The 20,037-nt window shown below is 39.0% G+C and overlaps 1 protein-coding gene and 1 pseudogene across 4 annotated transcripts in view; one reads left to right on the top strand and one right to left on the bottom strand.

Annotated features, from left to right (window-relative positions):
- Positions 1 to 1,261: 1,261 nt before the first annotated feature.
- Positions 1,262 to 20,037, top strand: part of PPP2R2A (protein phosphatase 2 regulatory subunit Balpha) — an 84,806-nt gene continuing 66,030 nt past the window's right edge. For 2 of the 3 annotated variants that reach the window (XM_021698888.1, XM_021698889.1), the window contains exons 1-2: positions 1,262 to 1,563; positions 3,432 to 3,506. In XM_021698888.1, the coding sequence (XP_021554563.1) occupies positions 1,557 to 1,563; positions 3,432 to 3,506 (82 nt within the window). In that variant the 5' untranslated portion in view covers positions 1,262 to 1,556. Of the gene's footprint in view, positions 1,564 to 2,999; positions 3,037 to 3,431; positions 3,507 to 20,037 lie in introns of those variants that run through there. The other variant, XM_044912845.1, reaches the window with a different exon arrangement.
- On the bottom strand, positions 13,496 to 14,398 carry LOC110588533 (annotated as a pseudogene). The gene has a single exon (XR_002480813.2). The product of XR_002480813.2 is annotated as a ferritin heavy chain-like (transcript).

A 20,037-nucleotide genomic window follows, 5' to 3' on the forward strand; every position in this document is an offset into this window, starting at 1 on the left:
GTGTGGAGACATTTTGAAACTTGTTTTACAGTTGAACTGTTGTAGAAATCAAGAACAAAGTAGAAAGTGGAGATATGGAGAGGAGATGTAAATAATTGTAAACTTCCCCTTAGTCTCTGAATATCTGAGCACTCCTTTCAGCCTTAAGGTCAAATTCTGGATATTTTTACAGGTATTTGTCATATGCAAAATGTGGATATCTGTCTCCTAGGAGTGTTGTGGGGATTGAGATACGTAAAGTGTCCAGCAGTATATAGCGACTGCATCATTGATGCGTCTTTCAATGAAGTACATACACTAACCCTCTTGGATGATGGTGTTTCCTGTTTTGTTTTCTTTTTTCCTGATACCTCTTAACTCTGTTGAAGATGCTTTCAACACCAATCTAATAATAACGGCAGCAAACATTTATCATGTACATCAATTAAGTCATTTAATCTTTGAAACAATCCTGTGAGGTAGGATTGTTACCCTCATCCCATGCATGGCGTCAGCATTTGTCAGCCTGGCTTCAGAGCCCAGCTCTTTGCTTAACCACCGCTTCCACTCTTTCAGCTGGACCGACCTGGGCCACTTTTTTCGGCCATGTCTGCTACGAGCAAACTCAGTTTTCTGTTCAGAAAACCCTCAACTGCTTTCAGTCGCCAAGGACTCTCGTCTCAGTTCCCGGGGCCCATGAGAAGGTATTTAATTCACCCACATGGAACCAGGCCAGCTGCGTCCTTCTCAGGCCCGCGAACTTTCCCCTTGGCCGAGCCGCCAAGTCTGCACCTTCCGTCCTTTATTTCATTGGCCACAGAGTCACTATTTTAAGTAGAAACACGGTATGCTCCAAGACACAGGATCCCACGAATCCCCGCAAGCGAGCACGGTAACTGCACGGCTGAGCCCGCCCCGGAGTCCAGGCACAGGCGCGAGGGTTTGGGACACTGTGATGTGCACAGGACCGCGGACTGGGCCGTCCCTTGGGACACTGTGATGTGCACAGGACCGCGGACTGGGCCGGGGACGGAAAGCACAGGGAGCATTGAAAGACCTCAGACCAGCCGCGCGCGACATAGGGCGCGGCGCAGGCCGGGCCGCCGGGGACGCAGCGCGCGGGGCGGGGGAGGAAGGGGCGGGGGCCCGGAGCCGGGCTGGCCGCTCGCCGCCCCTCCCCCTCTGGTCTCCGCCCCGGTCCTCGCTCCGCCCCGCCCCGCCCCTCCGCCCCGGCCAGGCCGCTCCGCCTCCGGGTGACGTCACTGGCCAGGCCAGCCGGCGCCATTTTGAAAGTGGAGTCGCCTGCCCCTGCCGCTGCCGCCGCCGTCGCTGTCGTAGCTGCCGCCGCCGCTGCTGGAGAAAGAGCGAGAGCGGGGAAGCCCCAGAGTGAAATCCACCATTCTGCTGGCTGATCTGCCCGCCCCTCCTTCCTTCTCCCCCGACCCCCGCCCTCTCCCCCCCACAGGTGCCATCCGCCGCCATCCGCCCTCTCTACCCCCCCATCCCCAGGTGAGGGGGGTGAGTTCAGGAAGCAGAGACCCCGAGGAACCCAGCAGGGTCACCATTTGCAGCGCAACATGGCAGGTAAAGGAGAAATCACCCTCGTCCACTGACAAGGCACCGCTTCCTTCCTTCTCCCTCCATCACCCCCTAGCGACTGCCTGTGCCTCTCGTAGAGCTCGGGGCGCCCCTTGGATTTCAGGGAATTGGTCAAGTGGGGTGGGGTGGGGGTGGGGAGGGTTCTGGTGAGGCGAGTGGTCGCTGTGATACCGAAATGGCTTTTTAAATGAGGGCTGGAACCTTGGCATGGGTGGGGGTGGGGTATGGGCTGGCGAGCCGAGGGGTAAGGCGTGGGTGGGGCGGGGTGGGGGCGAGTGCAGATTTGTCCCTACTGCTTAGGAGCCCGGTGTAACCTCCGCTCCCCCCGCTTTCTCCCCCGCCCCCGGGGCTTTTTTTAGGGTTTTTCCTTCATATAATTCCTATTTTTTTCCTTGCTGCAAGCTTTCTTGGGTGTTTATATTAATGTATTTTGTACTGAGAAGGAAGAGTGCTTTACAAGTTAAAATACAATGGGGACCTATGTGTATTTTTCCCCCCACTGTGGGTACGTGTATTTTTGAGACCATACCCCTGAATTTTTTGTCTTGAACTAGTTCCCTTTCGTTTCTTACCCTTCCTGTCCAAAGAGTGCAAGGCCTTTAATACACCAAGTTGCATGAAAATGTAATTTAAACTTTGGGTTTTGTATGTTAGTTTTTGTGCAGATGTCCTTTTCCCAAAAGGGTTTCATGGAGTTAGTTAAAATAGTTGTGGAGTTCAGTGATATAAATAGCCAAAGGGAGAGAGATTTAGGTGAAAGCTTGGGGGGGGGGGCGGTGGCGAAGGATGCATAGAGAAAACCAGCTTGGAATATTTAGCAAGAATGAAGGTGAAGGAAGAGAAAGGTAATTGCTTTGAGGATGATTTTTATACATTTTGATGTTGCTGAATGTCTTCGTTCTACTAATAGAACCAATTCTAGATCTTGATTCAGTATCTTCCTCCATAGATACACAGGACATTTATTTCCTCCACAGTGCTTGGAAGTGAAATAGAAACATTCAGGAACTAAACCAATTTTCCATGCTTTTTCCAATATTTCCAAAAGATAATAACCTTTAAATAATTAAACCTTTAAAAAAGTTAACGTGTTGGATTGACTTACGTTTTGCTGTAAACAAGTTGCTCTTTGGCCTTATTGAATAATTAGGTGAAATTAAAATTGTTTTGTACAAGATGATGACAAACTAGCGAAATTGTTTCCAAGGTCCTTTGGATTCTGAGGGATAAGGTGAAGGGAGGCAAAACAAGCTTCTTCTGACAGTCTCTTCACCAGCATTTATTTCGGTTTCTTTTCCTGTCTGGAGCCAGTGATTTGTTGGTAATGAAATGCAAAGAAATGGGTGGTGAGTGTTGTGTTTGCTGTGTGTGCGCTTTGGTGATTGGGTTCATATGAATCATTACTCCTCACCCAGGCAGTAATGTTCCTGAAGTTTTCTCTTCGTTCCATGTTTTATGGTAGTTTATCCTTATTAACCCTTCTGCAGGCTTTTGTAAACTTAAAGGAAAACTGTCTAACTTTTGGTATTTACTTTTCTCTGGTAGGTCTTGGCGTGACTGTGAGGCTTTTACTGTATTTTAGGGGAAGGGGAAATGGAAGTTTTGAACACATGTGCAATGTTAATGATAGTACATAGCCTTTAAATATTTAATACCTGGAATCTTTCTCTTTTTTTTAAATGTAGTACCAACTATTGGAGACTAACCTTCCAAATTAGTGCTCCGGGCTGGTGGTTGTATGTGTGGGCAGTACTAGGCTATTAGTATCATGCCAACCATGGATACCATCTCTGTGTTTACGAGAGTAAACATGAACAGAACTCAGTTTTAATTGGTATGTTTTCTTTTTCCAGGAGCTGGAGGAGGGAACGATATTCAGTGGTGTTTTTCTCAGGTGAAAGGAGCAGTAGATGATGATGTAGCAGAAGGTAAGAAAGCATTTAATAATGCAAAATTTGAATATGGAATCTTCAGAGTCTTGATTACTGAAGGATTTCCTTGCAAGCTAGGTCTGTTACAGTTTAAGAGCATACTGAGTTTATTGTCTAACAATGGAGGAACAGTTTTAAAAGTCACTTTTCTGGAAAATAGTTTTCAGTCTTTTATTATTAATACCTTGTATCATTATTTTTTATCTATTAAGTGAAAGGAGCATTTAGATGATGATGTATATAAAACTGTCACAAGAAAAATCTAAGGTTCATATCGTAAAGGTTTCCTGACTCTAAATTTCATGTACAAATAAATGGTGATGCATTTTTGTGTTTATTCATCATTTTTAGATAATTGTGTTAAAATAGGCATTAACATTGACCTCAGAAACATTTTTGAATGACTTTCATTTTTTAGGTAAGATTTTTAGTGTTTAACTTGCCTACTCAGAGTGTGGTGTTGATTGACATTCTGTGAAGAAATGCTGGCTCAAATGATAGATGTTATTGTCTTTACAAAGATTAATTTAGGTGGATAAGAAAACAACAATGCTATGGATATATAGCATGGCTTCTGGGGAGCTTATTCTTGCACAGTTAGAAGCTGAGTTTGATCAGTTGAAGCACTAATTCTTCTCCCAAAGTTATTAATGTATTTCAAAAACTTTAAGTTTTGAAACATTAATTTTGCACTCATTTAAGATGGTCTTAGGTGGTGGAGGCAGTATTTCCCATAAAGTAGTTGTATCATTTCATTGTTCAGAAATATTATTTAAAGTTTGAATTTTAATGGTATTGTCTGAATTATAGTAGGAATTTTCCAACAGAACTCAAATGAATTAAATGTACTTTTAATTTCAAAAAAATTGTCTAAAGTTTATAAATCCTCCTTCTCTAGATTGTATTGTCCTCATATTAAGATCCTATTTCTGACCTACTCTCTGCAGTACTGTTTGTTTTGAGGATTTCTTCAGGTGATGGTAGGATGGTAGACTTGTGTTGAGCCAGTCAAAAGCTTGGATTTGCCTTGTCAGTGTCATTCTTAGTGAAGTGTCTGATCAGTTTGGTGTGTTCTTTGGGGAGCCAACTGGCATACATTGTACCTGTGATACTTCATAGAGCACTATCACATTTCTTTTCTATTGAATCCTCATGTTTTTCAGATGAGAAACCAGAAGTCTTAGGTAAGAGACTCACTGATGGTCACACAAATAGTGCAAATCAGGGTTTTCTGGTGAAGCTTGTGGTGGTTGACTTGTTGAGAGAAATCCTCTAAGTTCAAGGGTGGACTCATATGTTACTCATTTTGTAATTCCATTACCTGTTGAATAGTAGCCACTCAAATATTGGATCATTCGTGATGAGACTGCTGTATACTTGAAAACTATTCCTGGATTGATTTCCATTTATTTTTTATATCAAAGATCTGTTGAGGGGCTTCATAAATGTTGAGCACTGGGGCTGCAAGGTATCTGGAACATAAACCTAGCCCTGAAGGAGCTCATAGTGTACTTGTTAAACAGTAGGCAGAGAGACCACATGGGCTTTATTTAATTAGAAGAAATTGATGGTTCTAGACTTACCTAACTGAATCAAATGATAGTTGGTGATACGTATGATGGGATCAGTTGTAGTTGTCTTCTGCTAATACTTAGTAGCTACATTTTGCTACTGATTGATTAAATAATTTTCTTTTGAGGTTGTTAGATCATACCTTAACATACAGTGCATTCCTAGCATCTTAACCTGCTGAGGCTTGGTATGTATATTTTAATAAAAACATGACTTTAGATCTAGTACCTATGTTTATGCTAGTGTAGTAAGTATAGAAAGCACCTAATTTTCAAATTATACTCCTTTAATTTGGGGGGTTTTTGCATACTGTAGTTTGCATGTCATAGTCTATTATGTTTATGTTACTAAGGGAAGATTTGTTTTTCTCAAATAAGGTTAATACATTTTCTTTAAACAGGTTACATCTAGCTAAATCTTTAGCTTGCCTGTTTTCTGTTAATGATGCATTGCAAGTTCTTTCCCATCAAAAGCTCTAAATTAATTCTTTCCCCTCCTACATGCAGTTAGCTGTCATGGCATACCATTGTTACTTTTGTAATGCTTTAGTCTTCTTTCCATGACCAATTTCACCTTAGTTCAGGATCTCAGTATCTTTCATCCAGGTTGCAGTAACTTCCTAAACGATTCCCTGCTGCTGCTTCTCTCTTTTGCTTTTAAGTTAATCTTAAGTGCTGTCCCGATTTTATGTTCCTCAGAAATCTTCGGTGGTCACTGCTTCCCTAGGATTATGAATTACATCCAGATATTTCAGCCTAGAATGTGAGACCTTCCACCAGTATGCCCCCTATTCTCTAAGTTCATCTGCTAATATGGTTTATGATCCAGCTAAATGGATGCTGTTCTTCAAACAGGTCTTGTACAGTCTTACTCTTGGGTCTTTGTTTTTTGCTGTTCCCACCTTAGAATGCCTTACACTCCTCCCACAGTTTAAAATTCTTCAAGTCATGTCTGTAACTTTTACTTATCCTCCTTTTTTGGAAATATCTTAAAAATCTTTCTTTATAGCACTTTTTATTTGTAATTTACCCTAAACCTCTGCTGTTAACGCTGTGCAGGACTAATGCATCTTTGTGCTCTATGCAGAACATCTTATACAAACTGCTATGCTTAGAACAATGCCTGGCACACAGTAAGTGTTGAGTATTTGTTGAATGAAAGAATGTGAATGTTACTGTTACGAGGTTTTGAAGGGGAAAGAGATCTGTTGAAAAGATGATTGCGATATACTTTGGAAATCATGGATGTATTTATTTGGCAGGCTTTATAACTGGATTGATGTTCTACAGCTGTGTAATAGAAAGAAGGTAGGAGACCTTGGGTTTTTATCCTGGTGACAAACGAGTGTATGTCACTTGGAATAAGTGCTTCTCTGGGTTCCAGTAAGCTTAGCCTTAAGATGACAGGACTGGATTAGATGATTTCTGTTGTTCCTTGTACTCTAATCTTGTTACTTCTCAAAGATGTTTTAGAAAAGAAACAGCCCAACATTATTACTACTGGTAAGTTGAGTTGTGTGAGATACTGGGCTCTTTGGGGGCCTTAATTTAGAAAGAAGGCTTTATTGGACTTAATCAAGGCTCAGAATTTGTTATTAAGTGCATTGCAGAACTAAGAATTTTGATGTTTGACCAAATACTGTGATTGATCTTTGGCCGATGTAGGCTCTTACTGGGATACTTATTCTATTATGCACAGGTCTCTTCAGGCACTTTTAAGTGGTTTACCTTTGGTATAGCTACTTGTCTGGGAGAAGGATGAGGTACTAAAATCTCTTATAACTCAGTCTCATATCCTGCAGTTTTCCTTTTAATCTTCATGGTAATGGTAATAACATTTTATCATATTCTATACTTGAAAAATTTCCTTTATTGACAACTTGCTCAGGAGATAGTAGGTAGCACAGACACTGGTGCTAGGCTACGTAGTTTGAATCCTACTCAGTCCTCTGCTAGCTGGATAATCTTGGGCAAATTAATTCACTTCTTTGTGCCTGTTTTCCTCTCTGAAGTGAAGATCACAATAAAATCTTCCTTACGCTGTTGTTTTGGTGATTAAATGAGTTAATATGCATAAAACAGAAGCCTGGCACATAGAGTGTTTTAAGGGTTTAGCTGTTTTTGTTGGAACGTTTATGGCAAGTAAGGAAGAGTTGGGAGGATGAGAAAACTGGGGAATTTATTAAGAATTTCTCCTCAGCCAAAGTGAAGAGATGGTATGTACGTTGTATACATATTTTTTGATTCCATTAATACAAAGTTTAAAAAACATTCAAAACTAAAACATAGCCTTAGAGACACATACTAAACTGGTAAAACTGAAGAATAGCTACAAAATAATTGCTATAAAAGCCAGTATGTGATGGTTACTTTTAAGTAATGGAAGGGAGTTGTTCTTGAGGAGGGGGGGGGCGGGGCTCATGGAGATAGTGTTTTGACTGGGTGGTGGTTTTAGTGATTAACCGATTATCCTGGACATTTCTTTTTTGATTTTTGATTTTCTATATTTGTTAAATTTCACCCAAAAAAAGTGTGTGTGTGTCTGTGTCTATATGTTTTTAAATCAGTACTGTACTAAAAAGGGCTTAGAGTGAAAACTGGCAATCCCTACCTTCATCCACTCCCTAATCCTTCTAAAGGCGATTATATTGAACTCTTCCAACTGTATTTCCTGTTGCTTAATTTTTTGTGAATAAAATGATAACTTCTATTTCTCATCCATTTTGGACATTTCCAATTGACTTTCCTCTCTAGTAGATGAAGATTAAGCTGTTAATATTATCACCCCATACCCCAATTTATCACCCCCATACCCCAATTTAACCATACACATGGTATGGTTAAATTAGAAGTCAGTGCTTACATTGTTATGACCATGCAGATGTTCACTGCTGAACCAAGACTGCAGTGTTTCTTGTGCATCCCTTCACTTGTCCTGAAGCTAGTAATTGCCCAATTTTTAATTTGCCTGGTTCTTTCTGTATTTGTGCTTTTTTATTTATTTATTTTTTGTATTTGTGTTTTTTAAAAAACACTTTGTTATGGGAGATTTTGAACATTACGGGAAGTGTATGGAATAGTATATATATATTGAACCCCCATCACCCAACATCATCAACCCATGGCCAGTGTAACCCATTTATATACATCGCTTGATCCCTTCCCAGTCCTTCGTATATAGTAGTAGAAAAATTACTGATTTTGTTTTTAAAATCTGGATTTAACAAACTAGAAAACCAAGGTCATCATTTTAAAGTGAAACAGTAAGGAATTTTTCCTAGTGATTTTTTTTTGTGGTAGCAATACCTGGTAATCTGTTATTTGCTTAAATTTTACTTGTGGAAATATTAAATATTAAAAATTCAAATACATGTGGATAATCTGAAGTGTGTAATTTTTGGTTAAAAAAGATAGTTAATTGTTTTTATTTTTTGTAAATTTTCATTATTTAATAGTTAATATTGTCAACTATTAAGTAATAATTTTAGATTTATAATATTTTAATACAAGTATATCTTCTCTCCATATTTGACAATCTTAGTTTTTTTAATAGGAAATTATTTTAGGATATGATTTTATTACATGAAGCCTTGTTTTTATGAAACTTGGATCCATATGCATGGCATCTGTCAACACTTTGCTTTCTGTTTATTTCTGGTAGGATTTAGACCTATGGACTGGTTCTTGGGGGAAAAAAATTTAGTAGAGTCTAAATATTCCCTAAATAAAACTGTGAAAAACAATTTTTGGGATATCACACAAAATTTAATGGTTTGGGGGCGCCTGGGTGGCTCAGTCAGTTGGGCGTCTGCCTGTGGCTTAGGTCATGATCCCAGAGTCTGCCTGCATTGGGCTCCCTGCGCAGTGAGGAGTCTGCTTCTCCCTCCCTCTCCCCGTACCCCTGTGTGCGCACGTGCGTGCACGCTCTCTCAAAAAAAATAAAAAAATGTATTGTGTATATTTGTACATATGTACATTTTTCTGGTCAGAGAGGGTCCATAACCATTATCAAAACAGCTATTTTAGGGGCGCCTGGGTGGCTCAGTCGTTAAGCGTCTGCCTTCGGCTCGGGTCATGGTCCCAGGGTCCTGGGATCGAGCCCCGCATCGGGCTCCCTGCTCTGCGGGAAGCCTGCTTCTCCCTCTCCCACTCCCCCTGCTTGTGTTCCTGCTCTCGCTATGTCTCTCTCTGTCAAATAAATAAATAAAATCTTTAAAAAAAAAAAAAAAAAAAACAGCTATTTTAGAGTGTGGTCGGGTGACCCCCTCAACTCTTTCAAAAGGTCTGTGAAGTCAAAACTATTTGCATTATAATGTATTTGCCTTTTTGACAATGTTGACATTTGCAGCAATGGTACAAAAGTAATATGGGTAAAGCTGCTAGTGTCTTAGAGTGAATCCAGGCCTTGGCACCAAATGGTCCCAGTAGTCATGGAAATCTTCACCGTGTACCAGCAGTTTGGAAATGCCAATTTTACATAGGAATGTTTTCAATGAAGCAGTAAAAACTAACTTTATTAAATCTTGATCTTGAGTACATGTCTGTTAAACATTCTGAGTGACAAAATGAGAGGCACACCAAAGCACTTCTGCTACAGACCAGAGAACATGCTGTCTGGAGGAAAAGCATTGGTGCACTTATTTGGGTTTTAAGCTCATCTAGTTAGCTGCTCCTTTCATGGAACATTATTTTGTTAGAAAAAACTACTGACGAATAAGTGATGGTTATTTAGACTTGGATATTTGGCAGACATTTTCTCAAATTAGCAGTGAATTTGTTGCCTCAGTGGACAGTACTTATTGCCCATGATAAAATTTGAGCTTTCAAGCAAAAGTGAGAATTTTGGAAAACATGTATATGCCATCCTGAGTTGGATAACTTCCCAATATGTAAAGATTTTTCAGATGAGACCAGTAATATTAATGATTGCAATTTTTTGATGTAATGAAATGTGTCAACATTTGGAAGCTCTGAATTTTGGATGACTCTGAGTCAGTGTTTTACAACTGTCCGATGCTTGTGATGTTAAAAAATGCGTAAGTAAAAGTGCAAGGTACAGCATTGGATTTTAATGTAACAGACGACTGATAAGAAACGACCACTTGTCCAGTTTTGGTGTAATGTCAAAGGGATATCCGTAACTACATGAAAGGCTTACTAAAACACTCCTCCCTTTTCAACCACATACCTGAATGAGGGTGTTTTCTTCGCATATCTTACCACCACAACACAGTGTAGTGTGTTGAATGCAGTCGCAGTCAAGAGAATCTAGGCGTCTTCTATTAAGCCACACGTTAAAGAGATTTGCAGTAATGTAAAACGGTGCGATTCTTTTCGCTAATTTTTTGTGGGAAAATAGTCATTTTTCATCTTTTTTTGTTAATGTGTAGGTTTTATCATTAATATTTTTAAATTGATAAATATTTTAAAATTTGAAAGGCCTTTGGGGTCCTCTGATTTTAAGTGTAAAGAAATCCTGCCATCCCAGAAATACTTGACAGCCGTTGGTTTAGTCTGTTAATAGGTTTCACTGTATTAATGCTTTAAAAGAGTCTCACAGACCACAAGATAAGTGATCAGAGCAGTATGCGGCTTTTGTGCATGAGTGTCTAAGGCTTTCCTATAAAAGCTTTCCTGTGACTTGATATTGTTTCAGCCTACTCCCTCGCTGTTCTTTAGATACCAAATTAGATCTGCCTTAAGCTCTTTCATCTGGTGATCTTGGTGAAGGAAGGATACCTTTAGGATTTTAAAATACCTATTTTTAAACTTACCTCCCTTGCAAAGATTACATACCAGTACATATTTGCCACAATACTTTAAAAGTTTTTTAGGGCTTTTCCCACTATCTGCTCAGGTCCAGTTAACATTAATACTTAATGTAGGATTACTGACTTCCTCAGAGCCTGGTATGGTGCCATTTGTGGGTTGCTGCCGGGTTATTAGAAATGAGTTGGTGACCTTGGCATTGTTTTACTTTGAGCCCAGCATGTAGCAGTTTGATGTGTGTTTTTCTTGGAAGAAAGGCATAAAATTGACATAGTAACTTTCTACATCCCAACTCTATTAATTACCATAGGGAGGAGAGGGAGAGAGAACAGTGTTTTAAGCTTTACTTTTTTTTTTTTTAAGTTTATTTTTTAGTAGTCTCTACACCCAATGGGGGCTCAAACTCACAACCCTAAGATCAAGAGTCGCATGCTCTTCCTACCGAGCCAGCCAGGCACCCCTAAATTTTACTTTAAAGTACAGCGTAATTCTATTTTAAAACAGTTGCTGAAGTTCCCATTCTAAGAATGCAGTATCAACCATTCATTGCTTAGTATTTTTAGTTTTTTTGTGGCTGTTTTTCTACCCTTTAGAAAACGTTTGTCAAAGTACGTAGGCCTTTTAAAACTAGCTGCACCAATTTCCCAATCCATGTTCGAATGCTGGGTTTGTTAAAAAAGAACCTCTTTTTTATAACATATGTTTAGTTAATTTTAGCAGTAGTTGATTAAAATGTCACCCAGGTCTTTGCCATGTCATGTGTGGAATCCTTGGCAAATCATGATGGAATGCTGTTCTATAAGCCACTATTACCAGAGGTTGTACTTTTGTAATTTTTAGTTTCTTTTGGTTGATTTCCTCTCTGACTGTTCCAGTATCAACTGAGATTTTCTCTTCTGAATTCTTTGAATGATCTCTTTTATACAGTTCAAGGGGGTTCATGGACCAATGACCCTACTTAAGAACCTCTGCTTTAACCTAAAGTTTTGCCTATGGTTATATGCCTACTGAATTTGGAAGAGTCGAGGATATTTTATATGGAAATAATAGCTTTTAGACTGTTAAGAGGGTTATTTGTTTTCTTAGGAATCCTTTTAGTACTTATTTTTTCTGCTATGATATTAGAGGGATGAATTTTCTCTGTGACTTGCCAGCTTTAAAATATTGCCTTTTTTTTTTAAATTAAAACTTGTCTCTTTAACCATGGGTAAAAATATTAGAGGAATATATTGGGTTTTGAACCAGTTGCTTGTTTTGTATTTCATTCAGAAAGAATATAAATTTCTTCAGTTAGCCTGTATTAAGCGAGAACCCAAAGTAGGTAAAAGGGATTGGTGAGAAAATTTTTTAAGTTTTCTGAAGACCTGGAAAAATGTTAACTTTTAGAACTTGACATTCTAGAGTGTCAGGTCTCCTTTGTGTCAAAGTGGAAATAGAACCTTTTTGTCTCTGTCTCTATCTTTTCCAGCTTATCACAAGGTAAGAGACCTATGGGTATGGAATAGATGTGTTTCTAAGATAGCCTAAGAGGAATCTTTAATACATTCTTACTGGCTAATAGATTGGGAAAGCTCTATTTCAAGAGAGAAAGGCTGTTGTAGGCAATAAATCATTCTTGTCAAATTCTTCAGGGATGCAGCGTGCAAAAATGGTTATTATGGGAATTGGTAGTTGAGAAGGGATTGCTCCTAGTCTTTTTTTCTCCCTTGATATAAAAGGAGAATTAATTTTTTTCTAGCAGCAGAACTAGTTCTTCAAGCAAAATATTTTTTAGCTTATAAAATAAAAAAAATCTTTTAATGCATTTTTATTATTAAAAACATGTAACAAAGTGTACCATGTTAACCATTTGTAAGCGTACACTTCACGTTGTTGTGAAACTTATCTCTAGATTTTTTTCATATTGCAAAACTGAAACTGGACCTGTTTAGCAGTTCCCCATTCTTCTCTCCGCCCCTGGTATCCACCATTTTGCTTTCTGTTTCTGTGAATTTGACTACCTTAGATACATCCCACAAATTGAATCATAATGGTATTTGCCTTTTTGTGACTGGCTTACTTCATGTCCTCAGGGTTCATCCATGTTGTAGCATGTGACAAGATTTCTTCCCCTTTTAAGGCTGAATGATATCCCATTGTATGTATATACCACATTTTGTTTATTCGTTCATACACTGATGGACATTTAGGTTGCTTCCACCTTTTAGCTAGTGTGTGCTTCTAGTCTTTTTATATATAGCTGCGGTTCTGTGGGAAGGAACAGCAGAAGTACTTCCTTTAAATGATTGGAGGTGGACAGAGAGAGCCCTGGACAGAAGATATTAAAGAATACAGATTGGTACTGCTGTGTGAAAAATCTTTTTACCCCAGATTAACAGTTTGAAAACTAGAACTGGATTACTTTATTTTGTAAGCTCTTCCATGATAGGATTAAGCAAAAATCTAAATTTTTGACCAGAGTTTTTAGCTCATTTGTTTTGCAGTTTCTGGTTTAAAAACAGAAAATCCCCTGGATTTTGTAAATCACATTTCATTATCGTAAACCTCCTTATATTAACAGTAGGACAGCCAGTATGTTATTTCATTAATTAAGCAAAATATTCAGCATACTAGGAAAATTTGGCAACTGCATCATATTTCTTTTTTTTTTGGGTACCAAATTACTTTATTTGAAGAATGGTACAAATGAAAGAAGTTAAGTAGATGTTTTGGTACAACTTATAGAAAAGGTCAAGGTAACCCCAACATGCATGCACTGCCTTGGTGACGAGGGAAGTCACCCTTGTGGCTATGGGAAGACAGCCTAAGGCTTAGCTCTCACTATCACTGTTTCCCAAGGTGTGCTTGTCAAAGAGATACTCTGCCATGCCAGATTCGGGAGCCCCCATCTTGCGCAGGTTGGTTACTGGTCACCCAATTCTTTGATGGATTTCACCTGCTCATTCAGGTAATGAGTCTCAATGAAGTCACACAAATGGGGGTCACTTTTATCAGTGGCCAGTTTGTGCAGTTCCAGTAGTGACTGATTCACGCTCTTCTCCAAGTGTAATGCACACTCCATTGCATTCAGCCCGTTCTCCCAATATCACGGTCTGGTTTCTTGATATCCTGAAGGAAGATTCGGCCACCTCGTTGGTTCTGCAGCTTCATCAGTTTCTCAGCATGCTCCCTCTCCTCATGAGATTGGTGAAGAAAATATTTGGCAAAGTTCTTCAAAGCCAAATCATCGCGGTCAAAGTAGTAAGACATGGACAGGTAGACGTAGGAGGCGTAGAGCTCCAGGTTGATCTGGCGGTTGATGGCGGCCTCCGAGTCCTGGTGGTAGTTCTGGCGCACCTGCGAGGGGGACGCGGTCGTCATGGCGGCGGCTGAGAAGAGGCGGCGGCGAGCGGCGGCTGCGCGGCGCTGGAGCGGCGGCGGGGGCCTTGGAGCGGTCCGAGGGCGCTTTGAGGAGATGGCGAAGGGCTGGCTCTGAACGGCCGGCCGGGGTGGGGGACGAGCGCCGGGTTCCGTCCAAGCACTGTTGAAGCAGGAACCCGCGGCGACTCTCGGCGGAGACTGTCTGCATCATATTTCTTTGTAATAAATTGTAAGTAAGGAATGATCACGGTTGTATTTCTTGCAGTAGCCTTTGAGATAGACATTATCATTTTGTACACAAGGACACTGATACTCAAAGTTGAGCACTGTTAACCTAAGATTATGAGTTAGTAAAACTATTCCGTTTGCCTTTTAGGCTTCCACATTGCTTCTCTGTGGTTCAGTTTTTAAAAATATTATTTGATTAAAAATCTAAATCTCTGGTTCTCATAGGGAAAGGGTAGAGCACCAGTTACTCATCCACAAGTCAACAAGAATATGTTGAGTTCCGAGTGCTGTGGAGAATGTGAGGGATGTAGGTGTATATATCCTTCAGTTTAGATATATTAAGAACGTCAATTTTATTACAATAAGCCTCTTCTATAACATTTTCTGGCTTGTGGTATTAACCTGTTCACATTACTGGGAGATCCTTGGCTAATCCTATGTAAAAAATTTATAGGTAATGTTGGAATGTGAATAATAAGTTATTTTCCCTTTTCTGAGTTGACATGCTTTTTGGTATTGAGATGGTGCTGTAGTACAAATACTTGGTTGTTCTTGGAATTAAATGAAAGAATCACATGTATCTCAAGTTTTTCTAACTTCATAACTCTGTCTTTCAGTGGTTTTAAATGCTTGTGAGTTGAATATACTAATGAATATTACTGGAGATCTCTCCAGGTAAATGTGGTAGTGTGTAAACAAGCCTTTTTCTCTCTTCCCTCTGTCCTGTGTGTTTCATGCCTTCATTTGATCAGTTTGGCAGTTCCTTAAAAAGTTAAATATAGATTTAACCATACAACCCAACAATTCTTTTCCTAGGTATATACTTTAGAGAATTGAAACATGTGTCCATCAGACATGAATATTTATAGCAACATTACTTATAATAGCCAAAAAGTGGAGACAGGCCAAATCTCTGTTAATTGATGATGCATAAGAAAAGGTGGTGTATCTGTACAATGGAATATTATGCAGCCATAGAAAGGAATGAAATGATGTTACATGCTGCAACATGGATGAACTTGGAAAACACGCTAAGTTGAAGAAGTTGGGCACAAAAGACCACATATTATATGATTCTGTTTATATGAAATACCCAGAAGAGGGAAATCTATCAAGATAAAGTAGATTTGTGGTTGATGGGACCAGTGAAAGATGTGACTGCCATTGGGTACTGCATTTCTCTAAGGGGGTGATGAAAATATTCTGGAATTAGATAGTGATGGTTACACAGTTCTGTGAATATAGTAGTGAGTGCTGAATTGTACAATGAATTTGACGAATAATGTAAATAAACTTTTTAGGTTACACATACAGATGGTAAATCCAAACGGTGCCAGAGGTATAGAATGAAAGTATGTCTCCCTCTTAACCCCATTCTCCCAGGTTCTCTGTCCCTAGAGATACTGTCACAGGGTTTCAGAAGTGTTTCATAGTTGCATGTTTTTAACTTAACAGAGCGTGTTCATCATTTTAGATTTGAAAGTAGGAAAATATATTCCAGAGATCCATTATAGGCAAGGTATATAGGCTTGTCTTAGAGAGGATCTGATGAATTGCCTTAGTAGCTACCTTTTTCTTTTTAACTGTCCTGTGATTTCTGTAGCTTCAGTCTGAAGAGTTGCTGAGAAGGTTGTACATGTTTGGGATGTGCATCTAGATGTGCAATTAGTAGACTCTAAAGCTAAGCAAAGTTATGAAGTAATGTCTAAAAATAAAGTAATAATGTCTAAGATACCCAAATCTTTAAAAATAACAATTTGGGGGGGGCACCTGGATGGCTCAGTCGTTAAGCATCTGCCTTCGGCTCAGGTCATGGGACCGAGCCCCACATCGGGCTCTCTGCTCAGCGGGAAGACTGCTTCTCCCTCTCCCACTCCCCTTGCTTATGTTCCCTCTCTCGCTGTGTCTCTCTCTGTCAAATAAATAAAATCTTTAAAAAAACCAAACAAACAATTTGGGTTCACTGATACCTGAAGTCTTTGTCATACCCCTTCATTAAACTAGATCTTAAGTTTTCTCCATTTGAATCTTAATTGTTCCTGATGTGATGTCTGAAGTGACTAGGTCTTTTTTTCGATGATTATTTAGAACTAATCTAGACATCATAAAGTAGGCTAGATCCTAAAGACCTAATGTGTCTTTTTTTTTTTTCCTCTCTCCTTTTGAGTCTTTGTTACTCAGTAAATACATAGCTCCTTTTGTTCATATGTCCACCATCTCTAATTCTCGACCAGATTGCTTGGCACTTTTGTTAACCTTGTGTAAAATGCCAAAATGTCACAGTTTTACACTGGTCAAGTTGGTGACAGTACAGCTTCATTAAATTCTTGTTATGTGATAATCTGTTAATATTAAGGGTTTTTATTATTTAAGGAAAAATAATTCAATATAAACGTAAACATATATTTCAAAAGTAAGTGCTGGGCACCTGGGTGGTACAGTTGGTTAAGCATCCAAGACTCTTGGTTTCGGCTCAGGTCATGATTTTGGGATTGTGGGATTGAGCCCTGCGTTGGGTTCAGGGTGGAGTCTGCTTTAAGACTCTCACTCCCTCTCCCTCTGCCCATCACCCCTGTGCTTGCATGTGCACGCTCTGTCTCTCTAAAATGAAAAATCATTTAAAAAAAATAAGTGCTCAATTAACTTAGCTAACTGCCAATCAGTGTTAAGTGTTTTGCTTGCGTTATCATTTAATCTTCACAGCCAGCCTCTGAGGATAGGTGGTATTATTATTTTCATTTCGTAGATAAGGAAATCAAGAATTAAAGTAACCTGATCAGGGTCACACAGTGGTAAGTGGGGGAGCCAGAGGTTGAGCCTTGGTTTTTAGGACTTTAGAACTACCATAAGTAGGGGCACCTGGGTGGCTCAGTCATTAAGTGTCTGCCTTCGGCTCAGGTCATGATCCCAGGGTCCTGGGATCGAGCCCTGCATCGGGCTCCCTGCTCAGCGGGAATCCTGCTTCTCCCTCTCCCCCCTGCTTGTGTTCCCTCTCTCGCTGTGTCTCTCTCTGTCAAATAAATAAATAAAATCTTTTAAAAAAAAAAACTACCATAAGTAAACAACAACAAAAATAAAGCCACACATAATCTCACCATTTTTAGATAACATCTATTAACATTTTGACTTAGATCTGTCCTTTTTCTGCTGTGAATGTATATTTTAAAAACTAGCATTAATGTGCTTTTTTTTCCCCCCAGTTAACATCTAAGAAGATAAATGGCTTTTGTACTTAATTTGGGCATTTTAGTTTTTATAGCTTTTGCTATTGTAAATTTATTATGAACATCCTTGTGAGAATCTTACTACTTTAGGATATATTTCTAGAAGTGGAGTTATTGGTCAAAAGATGTGACCTTTTTTTATGGCTTAAAGAATGTATTACTAAATTGCCTTAGAAATTTGGTGTGGGTTTTCAGTTCCTCCAACAATGAATAGGAGTACCTATTTCCTGACCTGTTGACAGTGTCTAGCACAATATTGCCATTCAGTAAAATCTTTTGCACTTAACTTGTTTGAGCATGTTTAAGTATGTAGATTCTGTTCATGTCCTTTGTTGCTCTTTGTGGGTGCTTTTCTTATTCATTTGTAATGGCTAAACCTCTCTCCCCTCCCATCATCATAGCTGAGGAAAGTTGTATGGAAGCTCAAAGAAATAATTTGGGTCTAGAGTAGATGGGAAAGTCTTTTTAATGAAGTGATTTTGTTTTTGACAGGCAGTGGAAGGCAGAGGGTAAGAAAAAAACATTTGAGAACTGTTTGTTAGTTTTCTTATCTACAAATGGGGATAATTAATAGTACTTGCATTGTTATTTAAAGGATTAAATATACATGACTGCTTAGTTTTGGCATATACTTAGTGCTCAGAAAATTTAGTTGGTGCAGTTACTTAGTTATTTAATGCATGATGAATAGAAATAACAAATTAATAATTAACAGAGTAAATGCCTTTCGAGTCCACAAATCAAGATCAACTAGTTGTTTTTGAGATTTGGGGCAGTAAGTTATAGGCACTTTCAATAAGTACATGTTGCATTAATGAATATAGCTTTAGCTTAGTTGAGTTAGGAGTTTGGGGAATCCAAAGACAGAAGTAGGAAGATTAGTTTCAGCAGAATTTGAGTTAGGCTGGGGTCTGGCACTTTGACTATTATTTGATTAATTTATAGTAAAAGTTTAAGCTTGTTCTTTAATTTTTTTTGTTTCATTTTCCTGTTCTCAAGTCCCTCCATGGTTTTGTTCTTTCCTGTGATTAGATACTCTACATTAGTGGCGGGGCTTTCAACGTGTGCTAGAGCCAAAGCATCCTTCATACTACTGGTTTCATTTTCCCCTAGCTGGTAGGTGTGGAGTTTGGGAGCACCTGAAAGTGTGATCTCAGAAAAATCCCGTTAGAAGTGTTGACCCTGAACTGCAGAGGTTCTTAAAAAAAGCCCTGTTCTTCCTCCCCTCGGTGGCACTGTTCTGTTTCTTTGATGTTCTATGATGATCTGAATCCTTTACCAGACCTTGAGTAGACTGATGAATATATGTAGAGCCCATAAAAAATTTTACAGGAGTCTGAAGAGAAAGCACATTTTATTGTACCACTGAACACCCTTATTTTTCTTTTTTGATTCCTTATTCAGAAGTGCGCTGTGTTTTATTTTGTCAAAAGAATTGTATTAGCTGGATACCAATACTTCTCAAGCTTTATATGCTTACGGATTTCCCTGAAATCTTGTTAAAATGCAGATTATGATTCTGCTTGTAGATCTGGGGCGGAACCTATGATTTTGCTTTTCTAACTCGCTCCAGGGTTGGTCATGTTGCTGCTACTGCTGCTGTCTTGGTCTGCAGTCTACACTTAGAGGGAAGAGGCAGTTTATAGCCTTTTCTCGGGGAAGGGAAAACAGGTAGGGTAGTATCTTAATTCTTTTACTCAGCATTTCTGACAAACTGAATAGATTCATTGTGCTGTTCTCACATCATTTAACATTTGTTCAATAAATGAATAAACACCTCCTGGGGAGCTTTGTACTAGCTGTTAAAAGAGCAGCTTGCATCATAGCGTGCTACTTGTTAGCCACCCCTAATTGTTAGATTAAATTTGTGTTTGTATTTCAAATTTAGTTCAGACCAATATCTCAGTATTCTTAAAGGTTTGCTTTTGCTAGTAATTTGCCTCTTTAAATAGATTGTCCTAGTGCTGTGAAAAAGATGAATTTAGGAAGTAAAATCTTCACTCCTAAATTGGTTGTTCTATAATCTCTAATACTAATACAGATTTTTAGTATAAATGATTAACTTTTTAATTTTCATTTTTGTGATTTTCTGTTGGCTTCGTTAGCCTCGGAGGTGCCTTTTCGGTCTCCAATCAGGATTTCTCTCCCTCCCCAACCACCTAATCTTACTTCAAAATGCTTATGAGGAAAAGTGACAGTTTTCTGTCTTCCTCACCTGTAACCACCCTTGAGTCCCCTTCCCCAGACTTCAGCTGGTTTCTTCTGGTATTTATTTTCCTATTTCTAAACAGTATGTTCATACAGCTGTTAATCAGTTTTAGATGTCCTCAGATGTAAATGGTAGCTAAGAGTTGAATTGTGTTCTACTCCTCTTCT

The sequence above is a fragment of the Neomonachus schauinslandi genome, chromosome 2 (genome assembly GCF_002201575.2).
Source record: "Neomonachus schauinslandi chromosome 2, ASM220157v2, whole genome shotgun sequence".
Classification (NCBI taxonomy): Eukaryota; Metazoa; Chordata; class Mammalia; order Carnivora; family Phocidae; genus Neomonachus; species Neomonachus schauinslandi.